This window comes from Mytilus edulis, chromosome 9 (assembly GCF_963676685.1).
Source record: "Mytilus edulis chromosome 9, xbMytEdul2.2, whole genome shotgun sequence".
NCBI lineage: Eukaryota > Metazoa > Mollusca > Bivalvia > Mytilida > Mytilidae > Mytilus > Mytilus edulis.
In genome coordinates, this window is record NC_092352.1 from 47,319,574 (window position 1) to 47,341,399 (window position 21,826).

The following is a 21,826-nucleotide window of genomic DNA, read 5'->3' on the forward strand; positions in this document are numbered from 1 at the left end:
AAGGAAATGGTCGATTGAGAAACTTTCTCTGATGTCTAAAGGAAGGGGTCATATCAGCAGGTGATGTTATCAGTACCAAAAGGGTCGATAGAGACACTGTGTTTGATGCCTATAGGGAGGGTTATATCAGCATGTGATGTTACTAGTAAAGAAAGGAAAAGTAGAGACACTGTTTATGATGCCTATAGAAAGGGACCATATCAGCAGGTGATGTTATAAGTAAGGAAAGGGTCAAAAGAGACACTTTCTATGGTGCCTTTAGGAAAGAGCCATATCAGCAGGTGATGTTATAAGTAAAATAAGGGTCGATAGAAACACTTTCTATGGTGCATATAGGGAGGGGTCATATCAGCAGGTTATGTTACAAGTAAAAAAAGGGTAGATAGAGACACTTTTTATGATGCCTATGGGGAGGGGTCATATTAGCAGGTGATGTTATAAGTAAAGAAAAGATAGATAGAGACACTTTTAAGGCGACGATAGGAAGGTCGTATCAGCAGGTGATGTTTATATTAAAGAAAGGGTCGATAGAGACACGTTCTATGGTGTCTATAGGAAGGTGTCATATCAGCAGGTGATGTTATAAGTAAAGAAAGGGCCGAAAAAGATACCTTGTATGGTTCATCTTTCACAAAAAAATACATAAAAAATTGAGAATAATTGTACATTCCATTCAACATATTTAATGCAAAGTATATTTTTATCAGATCTACATCAGGATGTCATCTTTAGTCATACTGTATGATATAAGAGCAAAGTCCTTTAAAACCACTTTTAATATTTAAAGAATGATGATATTTGCATTAAGCCCAAAGGTGACTCAGGAACAGAAATATGGTCACTTTTGGTTTTTGATCCGACAGTAAAGTTTACGTGAATGTTTGAGTGTCCGTTTGATCGTGTTGAATGAATAAATGCGCAGCCACGTCTGGTCAAAAAAGAGATTTTTCTTCCTTTTTCTCGTGAAGAGATAGAGTGCCAGCTCTCTGCACGTTAAGAACCAATGAAAGAACTCCTTGAAAGGTTCGTAGGTGGGCAAGTCTAAATTTCAATTTCTTTATTCAATATACTGTCATGTTCTAGTGGGATTTCCAATTTCTCGACATTCATTTTAATTGATTAAAGACCTTCCGATTGTACTCATTATGGATTTGTTATCATCATGAGCATGCATGAAATATTTGGAACTACTTTTTAAAGGAATATAAGTTAATTTCCTTCTATAAGTTCAAATATTTTCATTTCACCTATTTTTTTTCACTTTGTAAGATTAAAAATATATTGTTTCCAAATTAATTTATGTATTCTTATTGTGAACTATTAAAAAGACAAAACTGTCAACAGTGTATTCCAAATTTTACAAACCATTTAAATTCTTGCGATCTCACATAATTAATTTCTAGCTATTATTTATCTTAATTTAATTAATAAAGTAACATGGGATAAATTTTTCAATTTGTAATCGGTTAATGTACAAAGGGAAGCAACTTTAAATTTGCAGGTGAATGAGGCAAAATCAGCAGGTGCCGTATCAGCAGATTAGTGATCTAGACCCGTCTCTATTTACTTATCACTTCTATGTAAATCAGATGTCAACGTCTCATATCATCAGGGCTGACGCGGACGCAGACACGCCAAGCTTACATCTAATACTAGGACAGGTGACATTGCCATAACAATAATTAGTAATACAAGTCTTGTTACTTATGAAATTTTGACTAATTATTGTACATTAATACATGTATGACGTGAAAAAAAAATCACATGTCAATTTATATTAAAGTAAAAAATAGCAATCAATAGAACATTGTGAAGTTCATATTAATGAAATAATTATATAATCGAATAATAGAGGAAATAAATTTATTATACATACATGACTTCCTGATAGATTACGTGTTTTATTATCCGGTTATAAGTTTACATAACTGTATACTATACATGCTATATGTTTTCTGAAAACCAGTATTTAGGTAATTAAATCGATATTGTGCATAATCTATTTAAATGCTCTGTTTAGTCTAAAACATGTTTAATCAACCTATTTTTACAGTATTGTTCAAGCTCGTTCCTTTATGTGAAATTATTATTTTATAATTTAATGAATTAAGTCAGATATTATATAATTTGTAGGTCATCAATTTTACACAAATACATATGCATATCATATGTGTACATTACAATGCATTGATTCATGCATTTGTAGGTGCCAATTTAGTTGCACGTTTATTTCTTTGCTAAATATATTATTATGCTCATAGCTGGAGATTGCTAAAATAGTGAGGTAAATAAAAAAAGAAGAAAAATGGTCACAAAAAAGAGAAAAAAAAAACCCCGACATTAATGGACTGTAGATGGTGCAATCTTAATTGTATCTGTTTTTCTCTCATCAAATTAATACCATTATCCCTGCTTTTGTTTGCCAATATGAATTCCTTTACCATCTTGTATTTTTCTGGTTTGATTTCCAAAATCTGAGCTTTTTGCTTATACATGGAATAAAATTTATTTCTGAAAGATACAGCAATGCCCTTTAGTCGCTTTCTAAATTATCATGAATCATATAGAATAATGACATGGCGTACATAAGGGACACCAAATCGTCTAACGCCTTTTGGATACACAAAGTGCTCGAATGAAGATCATATCGTGTTTACATATTAAATTTTACTCTGAGTACAGATACGAGCACAGATAAAACCAGTGCAATTGGAAATGTTTTAAGGGATGCTGGAATGTAGAAGAATAAAACTTATATATATTTTATGTTTTCCAAAATTTAAAATTTGAGTGTATTTGCTTTTTGCATTGTTACCTTCGCCCTGTCAGAATTTCTCTATTTATAGTAAAAAATCATTTTACACCTATGTTGTATTTTAAGTCATGTCGGATGAAACTATAGGATTCCAAATATCTGTCAAAAAGTCAAAAACAAGAGAAGCAAACATCCTTAAACTGTGAATCTGAAAGCATGTTGTACTACAACATACATCGCATATATAATATATATAACATCGTGGCCACAAGTTAATTTTTTTCTGTTTAGTATAACATTTATATTAAGATCCATTTTGTTACATCTTGTGATCAATTTTATTTGGCAATCGCCAATGGCAGTCAGCAGGGTTAAAGAACATCAGTTGTTCGACCTGTTAGTTAAATGCGTTTTGTTTAAATATACTTCTTCACTTTTTTTGGTCTTTTGGAAAATGTTGTTTGTGCTGTATTTAGACCATTCTACAACGAAATTTGTTTTCCATGTTCATTACGTAGAACCGAATTCAAATTTTCGGACAACTTTTCTAGGGCACGATAATTTGAGTTAAAAAAAAATGGGGGGGGGGGGGGGGGGGGGGGGATGGATTTTTCCAAAATTTGATTAAAAAAAAATCGGGTCATACAGATGATTAGAATTAACAAATATTCTGAATCCAAAGTTTCCACATACATTATAGTGTTAAATATTTAATTGGTACCATCGAAAAAAAAAATATATAAACTCTCGCGAGAAAAAATTCTGACTCAGAACCCACCCCCTTTTTTTGAATTATAATAGTTGCTCCTTTAAGAAAGGCATTTTTGATGATTTGCAGTAGTTTAAAGATGTCTCGATTACGCATTAAAAGCGTAGGCTGCATCAGCGTGCTCACTGACGAAGAAAAAGAATTGCGATGTTTAGGATCACTACATTTCTTTCTTTTCTGTTTGTTTCAAATGTTATTTTTTCTCCAAGGAGTATTTGGCAAAGGCAAAGAACGACCATTTGACTATAAAAAAAGGGGGATGGATTTTTCCACAATCTGATTAAAAAACTCGGGTCAATCGTTGTTCAAATAAAGACTAGTGGCAAATATTTCTGTCAGTGTGTACGTCCGGTCGATTCGGGAAGAACTTTCCAAATGAATTATGTGTTCGGAAATGATGATGGATGAGTCTTGATCTGGGGTTGATAAGGCTACGTTTAAAGAGTTTATATAACAAATAGATATATCAAGTTTAGACAAATATTTCTGTAAAGAACTTTATTAATAAGTTTTATAAGTATCAATTTGATATAAAAATCGATTTTTTTTTTAAATATGTAGGACTCTAAAGTGCGATGGGGACGCTAAAGTACGATGGTCACGCTAAAGTGCGATGGTCTACGCTAAAGTGCGATGCTTCCATACGCTAAAGTCCGATGGTCCGAAAATATAGACGTTAGAAACGTAGTTCAATAATGACGTTAACACTCGTTAATAAAACCTAAAAATGAACATGCCGGAAGATAAAGATAAGGAATATTTGAATAACAATTTTAACACCAAATGTCCATGACTTACTAGTAATTGATTCTTTGTCAGCTGAATCACAATGTTTTTTTTTCGAGTCCTGGAAGAACGACTACAGTCGACCATTTTACTACAATTGTATATAAATATAATACAGTATACGCATACTTATCCAGCTTCTATTTGAAGCGAACGGATACATTTGAATCATTGTTTATGTGGCAGTTTACTTTGTGATCTCCGTTAAATAGATGAGATAAAATGAAACACTTCAAATATACTTGAAACTGTTGAAAACGTCTTCTATTTATTTTTATTTACATATGAACTTAACCAAACCAAATTAGACAAATATAATGTTACCGCTGCTTTCATGCATATAATGCTTCAAGTTTTGATTTAGTATTTTATGATGTTGAAGAACAGGTTGAAAGGGTTGTGGCTTAAAGACACATTTTATGCTTCCACCAATTAATATTAAGGATTGCTTAATATTAAATGAAAATCAATGTACTATTTGAATACACATGTATCAATGTACCATACCCTGTATTATTCTAAAATTGTATTTGTATGAGGAGTAAGACGGAAAATCCTTTTACCGACCAGCATTATTCAACATTGTGTCAATTGAAGAAATTTAATTAAAAAAAACTTCTACTTGTTAATGTCTGTGTCATTTGGTCTCTTGTGGAGAGATGTCTCATTGGCAATCTTATCACATCTTCTTTTTTATATCTCGAGAAATTGTTAAGTAAATCAAAATCTTTATAATATGCATACCTTAAGTAAAATGATATTATACCCTACACGGAATTATACCGTTTAGTGTGAAACCGTTAAACAGACCACATGTGTATTATAGATCAGAATAACCACGATAACTATTGATTTTATTTTTTTTACATATCAGTAGATGTCTGCTCCTGCATGCTTTTTTCATACATATAATTATAGACAGAAGCAAAGATTTGTATTTAAATGCATGTTTAAAAATGTTAGGCCGTGTTCTCATTGAACTAAACTCGGTGTTGTGTTAGTGTTACTCACACATAAACTAAACATAATTACGTTCCCATTGATAAAACTCAATGTTTACATGTAGTGTAAATCATGTTTTGTCTACATGCAGTCGATAGTCGATGTAGGCCTTGTGTAGGTTAAGTGTACACAAAACTAGGCATTCAGAACTTTAATTTTTCCATTTATATTTGAAAAAGAAACAATTTTTATATAAAATTGATACTTATAACACTTATTAATAAAGTTCTTTACAGAAATATTTGTCTAAACTTGATATATTTATTTGTTATAAAAAAGCTCTTCATAGCCTTATTAACCTCTTATCAAGACTCAACCATCATCACTGCCGAACACATAATTAATTTGAAAAGGTCTTCCCGAATCGACTGGACGTACACAACACTGACAGAAATATTTGACACTGGTATTTACTCAAACAACGATTCACTCATAAATGCATTACTGAAAAAGGGTGAGGTTAATTGTTTGTTTGTGTAGTATCTCAGATCCGTTAAGATTCAATTAGAAATAATAAAAAAAAAACATAACTCCCTCCCTTTGCCAAATACTCATTGGAGAAAAAATACCATTTGAAACAAACAGAAATGATAGAAAACATCGCAATTCCTTTTCTTCGTCTGGTCTGTAAGCAAGCTGATGCATGCAGCCTTCGTTTTTAATACGTAATCGACACATCTTTGAACTACGGCAAATCATCCAATATGACTTTTTTAAAGGAGCAACCACTTTACTTTTTTTTTAAAGTGAGGGGGGGGGAGGGGGGGGGGGGGGTTCTGAGTCAGAATTTTTTCTCGCGCGAAAGTTTATATTTAGTTTTTTTTTTCGATGGTACCAATTCAATATTTAACACTATAATGTATGGGGAATCTTTGGATTCAGAATAATTTTTCATTCTAATCATGTGTATGACCCGATTTTTTTTTAAATCAAATTGTGGAAAATCCATCCCCCCTTTTTTTACAGTCAAATGGTCGTTCCCTTACTGCTAGAAACGTTGTTTGAAAATTTGAATTCGGTTCTACGTAATGAACATTTAAATGACATATAGTTTACAAGTGTGAACAAATCTTATGTACAGGTAGCTAAACAAAGTGTATAGATGTGAACAAATTTAATGTGAAACTAGTGTAGATTACATTAAACCAAATGTGAACATGTTTACTGTACACGGCCTTAATGTAGGATTTCGTTAATTAAGGCCGTGTTCACACCAAACGGCGTGTACAGTAAACATGTTTACATTTGGTTTAATGAAATGTACACTAGTTTCACATTAAATGTGTTCAAATATATACACCTTGTTTAGTTACCTGTACATAAGATTTGTTCACACTTGTAAACTGTATGTCATTTATATGTTAATTACGTAGAACCGAATTCAAATTATCGAACTACTTTTCTATCAGTTAGGGAACGACCATTTAACTTTTAAAAACAGGGAGTGGATTTTTCCACAATTTGATTTAAACAAATAGACTAGGGTCATACAGATGATTAGAATGAACAAATAGTCTGAATCCAAAGTTTCCCCATACATAATAGTGGTCGATGGAAATATTCCGAACCCCAATTGGATAAAAAAAGGTCCTACAGATGATACAAAAATATTCTAAATCAAGAGTTTCCCCATACATTATAGTGTTAAATGTTGAAAAAAAAAATTGATTACCAGCATCGAAAAAAAGACGGAATAAAACGTTTGCGCAGAAAAATTTCTGGCTCAGATAAATAAACAACCCCCTCCCCTTTTTTTTAAGTTAAGTGGTTGCTTCTTTATGAAAGCCATTTTGATGATTTGCAGTAGTTTAAAAATAATAAAGATGTCTCGATTAAGCATTAGAAAACGTAGACTTGCAGCAGCGTGCTTACAGGCGAAGAATATATATTTTTATTCTCATAAAGCCAATGCATTACATCGGTACAGAGATTGAAGGAGAAGAAGGAATGATATACTAGGGATCACTATATTCCTATCTTTTCTGTTTGTTTCAAATGATATTTCTTCTCCAAGGAGTATTTGGCAAATGGAGGGGGTTATGTTTTTTTTTTAGTTTTAAGGGTTATATAACGGATATGAGATACATGTACTAGACAAACAATACATTTACCTCACACTTTTTAAGTAATGCATTTATGAGTGAATCGTTGTTTGAGTAAAGACCAGTGGCAAACATTTCTGTGCAGGTCATGTCGATTCGGGAAGACCTTAATTTTTAAATGAATTATGTGTTCGGCAATGATGCTGCTTTGAGTCTTGATAAGGGCTTAACAGAGCTACGTTAAGTTTAAAAAAAACAACAAATGAATATATCAAGTTTAGACAAATATTTCTGTAAAGAACTTAATTAATAGTTGTTATAAATATAAATTTTATTCAAAAATTGTTTCTTCCTTAAATATGCACGGTGAAACAAATGTTTTAAATGCCTTGTTTTGTGTACACTGAATCTACACAAGGCCTACGTCGAGTATCGATTGCATGTACACAAAACATGTTTTACACTACATGTAAACATTGAGTTTTATCAATGGGAACGTAATTTTGTTTAGTTTACGTGTGAGTTACACTTACACAACACCGAGTTTAGGTCAATGTGAACACGGCCTAAGATAAAATACATGTATACATCATGATAGCTCCACTGTTAAGGTTGCAGTCTTGTAATTGACTGCTCCATGGGCTTACATGCAAAACAGCTAATCTTTGAAAATAAAAAAATAAAAAATGCTACATAGAAATTTTTTTTCATGTTCATATCATGTATGTACTAATGTGAAATTGTGATTTAATCGAAAAAAAAGTGGGTCTTGCCACGAAGAATAAAAAGTTACGTAATCCTGAAGTGAAAACATTTTTTTCTACTTTCTGTTTGCTGTTTTTACTAGGCCGCACCACTTCCAGTAAACATGATATCCTTCCACTTTCCTGGATTGATATCCTCCAAAAGATGCAAGATTTTTTAAAAGTCTATATATATGTTTCAATTCAGCATAAACCTATAATCAAGCAGAAAAAATTGAGTTCAGAAAAAAATTCAGAAAAAAATGCACTATTTTGTTTCCCTCCATGTACCGGACGGAAACTGGAGTTGTAATACAAGGCTGGTACATTAAAAGCCTAAGCTATGATTACTATATTTAATTAATTTATTCATTTTACCATTTCAGTGGCATGGAACCTCCATGAAAATGATGCGTGCCAATGCGACAATTTTTTTTGTCGATATCTACATTCTTTTTGAGTAGAAGCAATATGAAATGATTGTTAGGAATATGACATTGACCTCATTTTCTTAGTTTGGACACACGTACCTCAAATAAAAGGACTGTAGGTATCACCAGCCAAGTAGTCAACACTTCGGTGTTAACATGAATATCAGCAATGTGGTCATTTTTATAAATTTCCTGTTTACAAAACTTTCAATTTTTTGAAAAACTAAGGATTTTCTCATTCCAGGCAGAAATTATCTTAGCCGTATTTGACACAACTTTTTGGAATTTTGGATCCTCAATGCTCTTTAACTTTGTACTTGTTTGTCTTATACATATTTTGATATGAGCGTCACTGATGAGATTTATGTAGACAAAACGCGCGTCTGGCGTACTAAATTATAATCCTGGTACCTTTGATAACTATTTACACCACGTGGTCGATGCCACTGCTGGTGGACGTTTCGTTCCCGAACCTAGTAGTCAACACTTCGGTGTTGACATGAATATTAATAATGTGGTCAATTTTATAAATTTATCCTGTTTACAAAACTTTGAATTTTTCGAAAAACTAAGGATTTTCTTATCCAAGGCATAGATTACCTAGGGCGTCACTGATGAGTCTTATATGTAGACGAAACGCGCGTCTGGCGTACTAAATTATAATCCTGGTTCCTTTGATAACTATTTATACGGATAACGGTTTATGAGTTACAAAAATAAACCGACAAATTTATTTGGTAAAAGTATATAACTCCTGTAAGATTTTACTGGATTGCTTCGATTCAAATCAGCCCAAAATGAGGACAAAAAAATTGTCGATATGGTTATGATTATGGAGGATATGCACATGATACACAGTAGACAGGGAGGTAACTTGTTCACGGAAAATTGATTGGCTAAATGGGGCCAAATTTAAAAGCGCATAAACTGTATGATAAAATGAATGAACTATCTGAGCGACATATATTGCACGTGGAAAAGTAATTCTTATTGAAGATACGTTGAAATGGGCATAATAAGCTAATCTCAAGATTTGTAGAAATGTAAAACACTGGATTTTTTTGATTTTTGATTATTTTATTTATTTTTTACATTTTATTTTATTTTTCTATCTTTCCCATTGTATCCTGTGAGCAGTTTTTATATTCTTCTCAAAACAGTTAGCTTATAATATCCTTTTTGCTTCTTAAGACATGTTTACTGACTTTCATTACTCCAATGTTTTATTTGTAATTTGTGTTAATTTGTTACGTGTAATACATTGTTTCACCCAGTACTCGTTTTATGGTAGGTTCATAGTAAATGGAAATTGTTATCTTCAAATTTATCCATAAAAAATGTATTGCTTGGTTGTAAGATTTCTATTGAATTACATGCATTGTGTAGCTATTGGCTGACGATATCTATAAATTTTATATATAGATTTACGATCTTATCATCCAATATTTCTAAAAAAAAAAAATTATTTCAACTATTTCAATTTTACATAGAATGTTGTTTATCTGTGAGTTTTAACAGTAGAACCTTAATTGTACATTTGATTATGACTAAGTGCCTTTTTAAATTAAGAATTTGCAACTAAAAAAAGCTTGGTTTTATATTTTGAAATTTTTATAAGAAAAAGTTCATAATTTGTTGGAAAAAAATGTACGAAATGATGACAAAGCTACTTTAATTTTTAATTGAAGTACAAAGTGCAGAGCTTTTCCCAACAAATTCCAAATTCATGTATATACTGCACAACAACAAAAAACGCACGACCATCATTAACACATGTATTTTAAATATATTCACATCTATGTCTTTTCAGTATGCTTTTATATCGAGAATCAAATTATTATTTTGTAAACTGATGAAATACTGAAAGTCAATTCTTTGCTTTGTAAACTAAAAATGATATCTCGTGTATAATGGGTATAGATTTCTGTTTTTCTTGTCGTATTTCTTGTATTTCCTCTAAAACTCTTTTTTTTTTAAGTATATATAATCACTGGCATGAATTTGGAATTTGTTGGGAAAAGCTCTGCACTTGTACTTCAATTAAAAATTAAAGTAGCTTTGTCATCATTTCGTACATTTTTTTCCAACAAATTATGAACTTTTTTAATAACAGAAAATACATTTATATTCTTTGTTCTAAACTCTGACAAATAGTGTATTTTGTGAATTGAAAATATAATAACTGTAAGAACAAAATTAATATCATAATATTCTAAATCATTTATTTTGTAACCCAAAATCAAATTTTTTAGTGTTAAAATGTGTTTTCCAAGTTTAACATTTTCTTACAGATTAAATATGTCTTTCCAACTTTTTAATTTATTTTCTTTCAAATAATTATGAACAAATTTTAGTATGTTTTGAGCTTTATTTTCTATGTTCTCAAAATTTAGTAGTCTCTTCAATTTGTAAAAGCCAATTGGCATTTCTTTATCTTGTTCTAATAATATTTTGTATATTTTACTTGTTTCTAATTTATTTATATTTTGTTTAAAGTTATCTTTGTCATAAATATACACAACATTATCTGTTAGTACATTAGTTGTTCTTGAACATTTTTCAGCTAATATTTTAACCCATTCTTTTGGTATAGCTTTTTTTAATTTTAAAATTTCAGTAATTCAGTTTGTCTTTTTATTAAGCTTTTGTCTAATAAATCTTTCTGTTAAATTTCCAGATTCATCTATGATATCATTTATGTATATTATGTTGCTATCTTTCCAGTTTTGGAATAATAATGTTTTTTTCTTGAAATTTTAATATTTCTTCAAAGGTAATATTATGAAACTACCTGTTTTTAATGTGGCGTGATGCGGATACTTTAAAAAAATCAAAAAGATATTTTAGCGTGATTACAATTTAAGACTCTTTCGTCATGCAATAGTATTAAAACATTTGAATTTTCTACACTTTACACAAATATTCCCGATCAAAACTAAATGACCAATTAAAAGAGTTGTTCCTGCTTTGTTTTATACAAAATGGCCAACATAGATACAGTTATCTAGTCTTACGGGGGGGGGGGGTGGGGGGATACATCCGACTTTGTAAAAAATCACTCTGATTCAAACAAAATATTCTCTTAATCTGACGCTTTATTTCTTGATTGACAACTTATCTATTACGTTTTTGAGGACGCGCTTTTCAACAAACAATGAGTATGAAACCAATTGTGCCCTTCTTCTTGCCAACTTGTTCCTTAATTCACACTGGGCTGACTTAATACAGGAACTTCTGAAGCAGAAGGGAAGAAGTAAGCAGCATCCATTAACTTACTTGCCACTATATAGAAAATGTTATGTCACGAAATCATTTGGTAACCAATTTGAACGCAACTATCCATCGAACTTGAGATAACGGATACAACATATACAGTTAATAAGCCAGATGTCTTGATTAAATCTAGAAATTTACAACAGGGTCGATTAAAAACAAGACAATTGTGAACTTTCCATTTCTATATAGCAACATTCAAGTCGCTACGATATTCGAAGGCTTTTTGTCCTACCATGCTTTCCTTAAGAGAGGGTTGCTGTTAACAAGGAAGCTATTAAATCAACAATTCCAAGTGGAGAAGTTGAAATCATCCCATCGCAAATTTCTTATCCTTTTCACGAATGTGACCTACCGAATTTTACTTATTTACGATTTTCTACTAACATGTGGACCAGGATATAGTTACCTTTCTAGAACACTTGAAATCATCTCCAGGTTTAGGTAGAGATTCTTTTTTTCAGTCTTTAGTTATAGGTATATTAATGTTAACTGATAATACAGATTTAATAAAAGTTTTAATTCCGTATTTGTTCTTAAGCCCCTCTTTTTTAGAGACCTTTTCACTGTGTGACGTTCATGCGTCACGTTTAGAATTTTCTAACGTTCAATAAGAAAGCTTGCTAAAAAATTTCGACAATTGATCATTTTATTTTTTAGCCATGACGTTTTCAGTTTGTTTTTGAGTTTGAATGCCTCTGATATCATTAGCCACTCTTTTAATGATAATTTGTCTAGTATAAACAGACAAAAGAGATTACGAAAATGAAATTTGTTTAGGAAATGTTTTCCTGTGTAAATTGTAAATATGTCATTATATAGAAGATAAAGTAAAAAGATTGATAAGCATTTCGTATACGTCTTTGTCCTTCTGGTTTGTGGTTGTTTGGGGTTGTCAATTGCAGTATGTAAGTCTTACATAGACGAAACGCGCGTCTGGCGTACTAAATTTTAATCCTGGTACTTTTGATAACTGTTTACAGACGTAATTGTGTGAATGAATTACTTTGTTTGTTCTTCATGGTTATTTGTGATCACTTACATTGTTTTTCGTGATGACTAGAAAGAAATCTAAAACTAAAAGGCTTTTTGTTACATTACTTAGATGTCTTATAATTCCTGTTTGATTGACAGAGAAAAATTAAGTTGTATAAATTTCTAAATAAAATTAGGAGATTCGGTATTAATTCTAATACTTCCTATCAATCAACGATAACAAGATACGAATGCAAACAACTTGATCGTGAAATCATTTTAAGAACGAATCGCGCCTGTGTTTCACACATGATTTACATTGGTCAACGATCTTGAAGATATAAACAATGTGGACAAAGACAAAAACATTTTAAATAACGCAAATATAAATAAACTGTTAAATTTGAGGAGTCAAACATTTATCAAAACATAGTCTTATTGATAAAAGTACACTAATACTACAATTTTCTTATTTGTTATCATATTTTGATTACGTTTAACACATAATGTGTCCTTTTTGTCCTTTACCTCCTCCAGTGGACTATTTATAACATACCACCATTTTGTTTTCTTATCTTTAGCATATAATCTAAACGAGAATGTCCAGTAACTCAAATTACCTTCTCGTAGCTGCTATTGATTTTGGAACAACATATTCTGGCTATGCATTTTCCATGAAAGATACATTCAATAATGAGCCGATGACTATCCATACGAATCAGGCCTGGAATGCAGGAGGAAAACAACTGCTATCATTAAAAACACCAACATGTTTGCTGTTAGATTCTAACAAACAGTTTGACTCGTTTGGATACGAAGCTGAGGAGAAGTATGCAGAAATTGTGATGGATAACGACCAAGACAACTATTATTATTTCCACAGATTTAAGATGTGCTTGCACACAAATAAGGTAGTGTTGAATTTTAATTATATTTGAGAAAATATTTGGGGAAATACTTTAAACTAGGCAAAAGTGAGAAAACTCCTAATAGTATTTAATTCTATAAAATAAGTCATAAATAAATCGCATGGTTCGAAAGCATTTATTCTGGATTTATCTTCATCAGGAAAGCTAAAACCAAAACCTTTTTTGAAACAACGGTCGCGAAATTACACTGCAACGTTATATACTGTATGACTTAAAACCGAAAAGCCTTATTTATCTACGATGAACTTTGTCTGAGGAAGTTTGAGTAATAACATTAACGGTACCAATTTTCCTGCGCCAGATGCGCATTTCGACAATATATGTCTCTTCGGTGATGCTCGTGGCCAAAATATTTGAAATCCAAAGCTTATATAAAAGACGAACAGCTATAATCCAAAAGGAAATCCGTGAAAGGAATCAGAGCTTTGCATGAGGGAGATGCATTCCTTAATTTATAATAATTTCTAACATTTTGTAACAGCAAATTTTAATAATACAAAAAATCCGTATTTTCATGCCAGTGCCGAAGTACTGGCTACTGGGCTGGTGATACCCTCGGGGACTAACAGTCCACCAGCAGAGGCATCAACCCAGGGGTAGTAATAACATTAATGGTACCAATTTTCCTGCACCAGATGCGCATTTTGACAATATATGTCTCTTCAGTGATGCTCGTGGCCAAAATATTTGAAATCCAAAGTTTATATAAAAGATGAAGAGCTATAATCTAAAAGGTCCAAAAAGTATAGCCAAATACGTGAAAGGAATCAGAGCTTTGCATGAGGGAGATACATTCCTTAATTTATAATAAATCTAAGCACTTGTAAGGAAAGGCTTGGTTGTGAACATCTTACATTATAAAATGTTGTCTTATGTCTGATGTGTCTCCCGTTTGCAGTTGGAGGCTTGTGTTAAAGATGCAAACACAACCGTCAATAATTTTTGTAACAAAGAATCTGACAATATAATATTCAAGACTTTGTATGTCCGTCAACTAGATTTTGTTATTACATTCCAAGGGACATTTAAAGTGCGATACTTCATTCTACCAACGCTAAACTTTTAGATTATACCACCAGTACCAAGCGGTTACGTTTTAATCTTTTGATCTCAAAAGAGTACCATGACAGAGAACCACATTTATACAATTTATGCTAAACATATTTAAAGAAAAAGAACAATATTTTTCAGTACGTGTGTTGTTTATTTCAGAAGATCTCATTGGAAATGTTACTAGAGGACATAACAGGGAAATCTATATCAGCAATTGATGTTTTTGCATTATCTATAATGGCACTGAAAAATCATCTAATGGCATCACTGGTAACACAAGGTACTGGAGTAGAATCGAGTGATATTAGATGGGTTTTGACTGTTCCTGCCATTTGGACAGATAATGCAAAGCAATTTATGAGAGAAAGCGCAGAAAAGGTAATACATGATGTACTTGTGTACTGAAATATTATTCATATGATAAAGAAGATGTGCCATGTGGTATAAGAGCCAATGAGTCATAATTTGTAAAAGTAAACCATAAAAGTACGGTCTTTGATACGGAGTCTTGGCTCACACCGAACAGCAAGCTATACAGTTTGTGTGACTGAAAGTTATAGTTCTGTTCTTTGAAATTGTCTTTCTTTCTGATATTTATTGTAGTATGGTAATGACTTGCCATCATTTACCAATATTACATATTTAATTGAAACACGATACCAGTTAGCTGAATTTGTTTGATGATTATATATAGCATTGTTAAAATGTAGCTGTAACTTTAGATTCACTCTGTAAATCAAAGTCAGAAATGAAATTTAAAAAAAAAGTTGGATTTGTTTTCAAAAGGTTTTAGTTATAGGTTTTTTTCAAGAGTACAAGGAGTATTTGGCCCAAAACTTACTGCAAATTTACAAGTTATCATACATATTCTTAAATTACTGAAAACTTGACTTAGGTATAAGGTACTAAGAAAAACAAAACAAATTTGAAATCGAGCACGTTACCATGGCAACAAGTCATGACTTAATTTGCATATTTTGTTAAATCTCGTGATTTTCCTTGTTTTTCATCAAATTTTAAGTATATTTTAGATTGAAAAAGTATGTGCGCAACCAAGAAACAACTTTATATTTGGTGAGATTATGCCAATAGTTATAATAAAGCTGCTGTTAAATTATTTTGTTGTTTCTCGGCTGCGCAGGATGTTTCCACAACGAAAATACAGATAGAAAACTGCATAAGTTCTGTATTTTTCATCGTTTTTGTGAAAATAGTACACATTATGACGTAATTGTGATGTCATTAGATAAAAATATTTATGTTTTTTATTTATATTTCTTGACCCTATGCATTTCTAAACATTATGTGCCTATTTGAAATAGTTATGAAACATTTTATTTTCTTGGGCCAAAACTAGGCATTAATGCCCCTACTAATAAAAGGACTTGTATAACTCGATAAACTTGATAATTGTCTCATTGGCAATAATCCCACATCTTCTCTTTTTTTAAGGAATCATGATACTTCGAATCGATAGGCAAAACTAAACGACATTTTAATATTTTACCAATTTCATTAAAATAATTTTTTTAACAGTACGTATTCTTTTCTTTGAAAGGCTGGTATACCAAAGGATAAGCTCCTCCTCGCCTTAGAACCCGAAGCGGCTTCCATATATTGTCAATACTTGCCCACAGACAAGCTGACTGGTATAGAACCGGGCTTCACAATGTCAGAACCAGGGACTAAGTATATGATTGTAGATCTAGGAGGTGCTTATATTGTTTTATATTATATCCCTACGACTCAAACATAATCATCTTTAATCTTTTCAATGAAAAAAAGTAAGAAAAAAACACGAACAAAAAACAAAACAAAACAGTACAGAACAAGCAAAATCCATATAAACATCAATTTGGCTATACTGAAGTTAAAACGTATACATTGTACAAATTGACTGTCCACAACTTCTTTGAACGAAGGATTTTAAAGTACTTTTCTAGAAACTTTTACCAAGTATCACAATATAATGGTTTTGCAATTGACAACAAAGGTTTTGCAATTGACAACAAAGGTGTGTAGTACACATTCGATGTGTGTCTGTTTACAAATCATAAAATTATTGTTTCTTTTTCTCTTCCTTACTCCGAAATTTTAAACTGAAAGTCCCTTATCAAAATCAAAAGCTAAAACACATAAGACGAAAAAAAGCCAAATATCATATTCCTCAACTGATACAGGCATTCTCTGATGTAGAAAATGATGGACTAACCCTTATTGTACAGCTAAACAACTGTCGCCAACAATTCCATAACAGTTATAACAATGTGTGAACAAAACAAACAGACATAATAGCACTCATACCACATCTTCTGATATCTATATAATAGGTTCAAATGTGAAAAATAGGGATACAGCAGTCAATATAGTGTTTAATCTTAATCACTATAAATCAACAAATAAAAAGAAAAGCATATAGACAAAGCACATCAGCAAAAAAGAAAGACAAGAATACAAAAATGTACACTAACATTATAACACAATGACGGGATGTATAAGTATCGAGCCACGTCAAATGTATATTGCCAAAAATAGACTAAACAGTAAAAATAATAATTTGCATAGATAAATAAAAGAACTCTAAAACACTTCGTTAAGATGATAAACAAAGTCAGAACTTTTTGGTTATAAAAGACCGAGACGTTGTTTGACATATGTGTGATATTGATGAAAACGGTTTTAAACGAATCTCAATATTTTTAGGTGGAACAGCAGACATCACAGTACATGAGAAGTTGTCAGACGGTTGTCTGAGGGAATTATGTAGAGCTACTGGTGGAGACTGTGGCGGAACTGGTGTTGATGCAGAATATATACAAGTTTTAATTAAGATAGTTGGTGCGCCTCTCATTGAATTGATGAAACGTGAAAACCCTGAATCATACCTGGACTTTATAAGGGAATTTGAAACAGCAAAACGGAACAGACCTTCAGACAATAAAAAAGTAAACATGATAATACCATTTACAACTTTAAATACGCTTTGTAGAACACATTTGAAAGAAGACTTCAAAACTGCTATTGCATCATCACCGTTTTCAAATTCCATAGTTATAAGGGGCGATAAAATACGTATTGACGTTAAGGTCTTCAAGAAAATGTTTGAAAAAACTGTTGAGAATATTCTCCAGCTTATTCGGGACATTTTTCAAATGGAAATCGCACGCTCGATCAATCAAATTCTCCTTGTTGGTGGATTCTCTAACTGTGTTCTTGTTCAGGAAGCTGTGCGACGGGAATTTTCCAATTGTCGAGTTGTAATCCCATTTGACCCAGGTTTGTCAGTTTTGAAGGGAGCTGTTTTGTTTGGTCATAAATCAGACGTCATTTCATCTCGCATAAGTAGATTCACATATGGAATTTCATTCAATCCAAAATTCGACCCAGCGGTTCACGACAAAAAACATCGTCGATTATCTGATGGTGTTTGGCGATGCAAAGACGCATTCGATAAGATATTAGAAAAGGATTCAGTCATTCCAATTGGAACAACAACACGAAGAAAATATACAACACAAACAAATGTCAGTAGAATATGGTTTAGGGTTTTTGCAAGTGAAAATAATAATCCGGTTCATACCACCGATGATGGTTGTTCTTTCCTTGGTGATATTGCCATTGACATTTCTGATTCGTCGAGTCGTCAAGTTTTAGAAGTAGGATTTACATTCGGAAACACTGAACTTAGTTTGACAGTGATTCAATCTGCAACGGGAATCAAATGTGATGCACAGTTTACATTGGTTTAAATATATTTTATTAGTGAAATGAATATTTCTTAAAAAAACAGTCATTTTGATTTCTGTATCATTTGAAATGGATTAACATTACCAGTTATTTCAGTCGTTAAGAGCAAAAGCTTTTTTTATATATTTTCCTGGTGGTTAATCCACCATTGTTGACTTAGAATGACTTCAGTTTTGCTCAGTCACTTTTGAGACTATTCAGAGGTCACTGACTTGCTTATTAAAAAGCCGCTTACAAAATCTTTTATAATAGACCGAAAAGATCATAATTTAATGAAAATTTTGGGTATAACATAATTTAAAACATTGGATATTATTGAAAATTATATGAAAGGATAAACATAACTTATTATGTTTGTCCAGTCTTTCAAGTCTTTTCAGTCTGTTTCAAGATCTGCTTAGATTGCATTGAAGTTCACAGCTTGAATTCTTGTGATTTGCAATCAATCTACCTAAGTTGACTATCAATCTTAATCTAATTTACTAAAACAATTTCAGTAAATAGGAGATTCTCAAACGATTTAACTGATCATAAGAAAAAACTGATCATAAAGAAGAGGACTGATCATAACGATGATGAATTGTAGTAAAATGTAGTGTAATGTAAATATTATTAACAACAATAATAAAAAAAATAAACTACTACTACTACTAGACATATTCACCATAAGCCGATACCGAAAGCGAAAACAAAAATAGTAGAAAGGTAAATGGTAAATGTTTATAATGTTTAATTATCTTAACCTTTTTAATCCATTGTATTATTTGAATTTGAATACACTAAATGGAATACTTTTCCTCTGAGTTCAGTATTTTTGTGATTTTACTTTTACTTCTATTCAACAAATTTAAAATTCAACGAGTATCAATCATGAAGTTTCGTCGATGGGAAAGAAAAGTACGTAGTTCTACAATGATTTTTACTACTTACCAGCAATGTTTCAGACATGAATTCGACTTCTTCGGAACTACCGGTGAAACAGTACAGAGTTTCAATGAAGCATATATGATTCTCATAAGAACGCTAAGCAGAATAAGGCAAAGGAACAAAGAACAAAGAAGCGGTACTTATAAGCTGGCAAAATGAACTTTTTATGGTTTTGATTTGGTTAAGATGTTAGCAGAACGGTAGGTCATAAAGCTATCCATGAAATGTGGCCAATTCTTCACCAAGCTTTTAATAGAATGATAACATAGCCTGCAGCTGAAGAATGGCAATCTATGAAGGATGATTGGCCAGAATTAGAAGAAGCAGTTGGATCTATTGATGGCACCTCCCATAGAATAAATCGCCCAATCGAAACCCAGGCAATGTTTTATAGTGGACATCGTCATATACATTGTATTCATACGCAAGTCATAAAAGACACTGGAAAAACAGTCAGATACAACAAATCTGGTTTTCTTGGTCATCACAATGACGCGATGCCTTACAAATTGATAGATGCAATCGATCCACACAAGAAATAACTGTTTACTCTTGATATATTGTTACTAAATTTGCGATACCATATATCCATCTGAACATTCTATTGTAACGCCATTTATCGCTATTTTGTGCATTTTTCCTTTGATATTTTTTTGTGATAATTTTCATATCATGCTTCTCGCTTGATATGGAAAAATTATCGCTAGAAACTAAGGAGGCCACGTGGTGTTGCTAACGAAATTGACATTGAAATTGACAACGTCGTCATAGGTAAAATAGCGATAAACAGATTATCATTGGTCATCTCAACTTGATTGCTTTTCTCACTTTCGCTGTACCAGCTCAAGCGAGAAAATCAATCTCGTTGAGATAATCAACGATAATCTATAAATATTGTTAGGCAGTTAAGCAATCAAAAAGCAATAAAACTTGTCAATGAAATGATTCGTGCAAGAAGAGTTTATCATGATTATGTAGAAATTCCATAAGACGAATGTAAATTTAAAAATAATAGGTTTTCTTTATAGTCAACATCTTAAATTGTATATTACTTGCTCTAGTTTATTTAATACTGGTTGAATACTCCGTCTTATGTATTAAAATGTTAAACAATATAATGAATTAATGGAGTTATATTAACAATATAAACATTTACCATTTACCTCACTACTATTTTTGGTTTTGGTATCGATCTCGGTTTTGATTTCGGTATCGGCTTCTGGTGAACATGTCTAATACTACTACAACAACAACTACTACTACTACTACTACTACTACTACTACTGCTACTACTACTACAACTACTACTACTACTACTACTACTACTACTACTACTACTACTACTACTACTACTACTACTACTACTACTACTGCTGCTACTACTACTACTACTACTACTACTACTACTACTACTACTGCTGCTACTACTACTACTACTACTACTACTACTACTACTACTACTACTACTACTACTACTACTACTACTACTACTACTACTACTACTACTGCTACTACTGCTACTACTGCTACTACTACTACTACTACTACTACTACTACTGCTACTACTGCTACTACTACTACTACTACTGCTACTACTGCTACTACTACTGCTACTACTACTACTGCTACTACTGCTACTACTACTGCTACTACTACTACTACTACTGCTACTACTACTGCTACTACTACTACTACTACTACTACTACTACTACTACTACTACTACTACTACTACTACTACTACTACTACTACTACTACTACTACTACTACTTCTAATCAAATATAAATTATATAGATTTTATACAAAAGTACCAAATAAAGAACTAAACAGAAAGTGATGTTTGAAAACATCCCTGGCACACATACACAAAAAAACTTTCTATCATAGGAATATATATAGGAATATAATTTCATATATTCTTTTAAATCGTTTTATTTTTGGCCTTTGTATCTTTTTTATTACAGCATAACTGATGAATCTCTTAAAAACGAAACGCGTGTCTTGCGTTCATTATTTACCCATGGTATAAACGATAGGTTTATACACAAGGAAAAGATTGAATTTTAACATTGCTTTGAAGAGATCTTTTATTTATTAGATTGGTTAATTTTTTTTTTATAATTTTCTCACTTTCAAGTGCATGTCACCTTTCATAAGCAATCCAGAATTGATTTTAATAATTACACATGGCACTCATAATTAACAAAAGTGTACTTCGTGAATGACAATTTTAAAATGCTAATTCCTAAACACAACCATTATATTAAACCTTTTTTTCACATCATCATGTGCCGTTTTAACAGAAGTTATATGTCACTTTTAGAACAAAACTACTGATCCTGTCGTAGCTTATGAGTTCCCTCTCAATTTTTGTATGATTATAAGTATATGAA

At 31.7% G+C, this 21,826-nt stretch overlaps 1 protein-coding gene across 1 annotated transcript; it reads left to right on the top strand.

Annotated features, from left to right (window-relative positions):
* The first annotated feature begins 13,321 nt into the window (after window positions 1-13,321).
* LOC139488506 (heat shock 70 kDa protein 12A-like) lies at window positions 13,322-19,104 on the top strand. Its single transcript, XM_071274190.1, has 4 exons — window positions 13,322-13,687; window positions 14,918-15,136; window positions 16,317-16,470; window positions 17,462-19,104. The coding sequence occupies exons 1-4, from the start codon at window positions 13,376-13,378 to the stop codon at window positions 18,505-18,507; spliced, it is 1,731 nt and encodes a 576-aa protein (XP_071130291.1). The 5' UTR covers window positions 13,322-13,375; the 3' UTR covers window positions 18,508-19,104.
* The last annotated feature ends 2,722 nt before the right edge of the window (window positions 19,105-21,826 follow it).